This window comes from Setaria italica, chromosome II (assembly GCF_000263155.2).
Source record: "Setaria italica strain Yugu1 chromosome II, Setaria_italica_v2.0, whole genome shotgun sequence".
NCBI lineage: Eukaryota > Viridiplantae > Streptophyta > Magnoliopsida > Poales > Poaceae > Setaria > Setaria italica.
Genome location: NC_028451.1, coordinates 30,757,613 through 30,760,221, shown reverse-complemented (window position 1 = coordinate 30,760,221; position 2,609 = coordinate 30,757,613). Strand labels below are relative to the sequence as shown.

The following is a 2,609-nucleotide window of genomic DNA, read 5'->3' as shown; positions in this document are numbered from 1 at the left end:
AGGCAAAAGGCCCAACCATCCGGGACACCTCACACGAATCTGGCCCCCCTTTCCGCGCTCCACCCTCGCCGCCGGCACCAACACAACCCACGCCTCAGGGGCCTTCGGCGCTCCCGCCCACTCCCGCAGCTCACACCTCACCGGACCAAACGCTTGTCCCCTCCTCCCAACGACACCGCTCTGCTCCGCACGGCTCAACCGGCGCGGCCCCACCCGTCCCGCGCCCGCCTGCCACCTGCCACCTGCCCGTCTCCCGTTAGCCCGGCGCGCGCACCGCGCCACACCGCTACAAATAAGCGAGCCACCGGCGCCAACCACTTTCCCAATCCCGTGTGCCGCCGTGCCCGAGCCCACCCCCCACCAGCCCAAACCAACGTTCCCCCGGGTGGCCGGGTCAAAGAAACCATGTGCCGCGCCACGTTCCCAAGCGCCGGGCGCCACTAAATCAGCAGCTCCTGGCCTCGGAGCAGAGCCACCAGTAGTAAGCGGCAGCAGCAGATCAAACCATGGCGAGGTCAGGGCGGGAAAGGGAGGGCGGAGGGGAGGAGCGGAGGCTGGTGCTGGGCAAGTACGAGCTGGGGCGGATGCTGGGGCAGGGCACCTTCGCAAAGGTCTACTACGCGCGGGACCTGAGCGCCGCGGCAGCCGGGGCCGGCGGCGGCAGCAGCAGCAGCGTGGCGATCAAGGTGATCGACAAGGCGCGGCTGCGTCGCACGGAGGGGATGGTGGAGCAGCTGCGCCGGGAGATCTCCATCATGCGGATGGTGCGCCACCCCAACGTGGTGGGCATCCGGGAGGTGCTCGCCAGCCGCTCCCGCGTCTTCGTCGTCATGGAGTACGCCCGCGGCGGGGAGCTCTTCGCCAAGGTCGCCCGCGGCCGCCTCACCGAGGACCACGCGCGCCGCTACTTCCAGCAGCTTGTCGCCGCCGTCGGCTTCTGCCACCGCCGTGGCGTCGCGCACCGGGACCTCAAGCCCGAGAACCTGCTCCTCGACGAGGAGGGCCGGCTCAAGGTCACCGACTTCGGCCTCGCAGCGCTGCCCGAGCAGCTCCGCCACGACGGCCTGCTCCACACGCAGTGCGGCACCCCGGCGTACGTCGCGCCCGAGGTGCTCCGGAAGCGCGGCTACGACGGCGCCCGCGCCGACCTCTGGTCCTGCGGCGTCGTGCTCTACGTCCTGCTCTGCGGATTCCTCCCGTTCCAGCACGACAGCTACGCCAAGATGTACCAGAAGATCTTCAAGGCCGACTACCAGGTGCCGCCCTGGGTCTCCGGCGACGCGCGCCGCCTCATCGCGCGCCTGCTCGTCGTCGACCCCACCAAGCGCGCGTCCATCCCGGAGATCATGCTCACGCCGTGGTTCAGGAAAGGCTTCGTCCCGCCCGTCCTGTCGCCCCAGGTGTCGCCCAAGAAACGGCTGGTGGACGACGAAGACGCCGTCGGTGCCCTCCTCGAGGGCGGCGGCAGCGATAGGGACAGCTCCAGCACTGCCTCGCTCTCGCCCCGGTCGTGCAACGCGTTCCAGCTCATCTCCTCCATGTCCTCCGGGTTCGACCTGTCGGGGCTGTTCGAGAGCGAGCAGAAGGCCGCGACGGTGTTCACGTCGCGCGCGCCGGCGGCCGCCGTGGCGGAGAAGCTGGAGGCCGTCGGACACGCCCTGGGGTTCGAGGTCACCAGGGGGAAGGGATGTAACCTGCGGATGGAGGCGAAGGTCGACGGCACGAACGGGCGGCTCGCGCTCACCGCCGAGGTGCTCGAGGTGGCCGCGGACGTGGCCGTCGTCGAGTTCGCGCACGACGCCGGGGACGCTCTGGACTTCAACAAGTTCTGCGCCGAGGACGTGCGCCCGGGGCTCGCGGACATCGTGTGGGCGTGGCAGGGCGACAGCTCGCCGGCGACGCCCGCGGCCGTCGCCGGGTGCGCGTGATGAGCAGAGAAAGCGTCCGTTCCGGCGTCCAATCAGAGATGTATAAATCGTAGCGACTTCGTTAGGATTTGCGCGGTTCCACAGTTTATTAGGCTGTAAAATTTGTATCTTTCGTTGTACAGGCAAGAAGAGCAAGACCAAAGGGAGAGGAGTTTGTAGACACGAATACACGATGAGCCAAGTGGAGGCAGGGTATGCTCGATCAGCTTGCAAAGTTTTGATAGCAATCTGTACGAGTGGAGTTGTGTACATACAAAATTTTGTTCATGATCAAGATCTAGTTTTGGTCCCCATACCATATGGTCATCTGATCTGAATTGATTGTGCTATTTGCAGTTGTTATCAATTGCTATGTCAATCTCACTGCATCTAGGTTGTTCTCAATCTCAAACAGCGATAGCTATTCATACAAGTCTTCATGTACCACCACCAGATGTTCAACAAGGTGGAAATTCTCGTGTTCTGAATTTAATTATGGGGCGATGATTTATGGTTCAACTAGATACTTGGCTTCTTTTTTGTGGACTACCTTTTTTTTGTGAAGGTGATCATTGGAGTTCCTCCTAACTTGTATGTCCTGTTCAAAATAGATTTAGGCCACAGGCTTTATTTTTTTTTGTTTGATGAAATAAAATGTGCAACTAATGATGTCAAGTCATAGTTAAATGGCCTTTTCACAAT

The 2,609-nt window shown here is 62.4% G+C and overlaps 1 protein-coding gene across 1 annotated transcript; it reads left to right on the top strand.

Annotated features, from left to right (window-relative positions):
- The first annotated feature begins 314 nt into the window (after positions 1-314).
- On the top strand, positions 315-2,296 carry LOC101786516 (CBL-interacting protein kinase 16). The gene is made up of 2 exons (XM_004956776.4): positions 315-1,968; positions 2,051-2,296. Exon 1 carries the CDS (start codon positions 507-509, stop codon positions 1,926-1,928), a length of 1,422 nt encoding a protein of 473 aa, XP_004956833.1. The 5' UTR covers positions 315-506; the 3' UTR covers positions 1,929-1,968; positions 2,051-2,296.
- Positions 2,297-2,609: the final 313 nt, after the last annotated feature.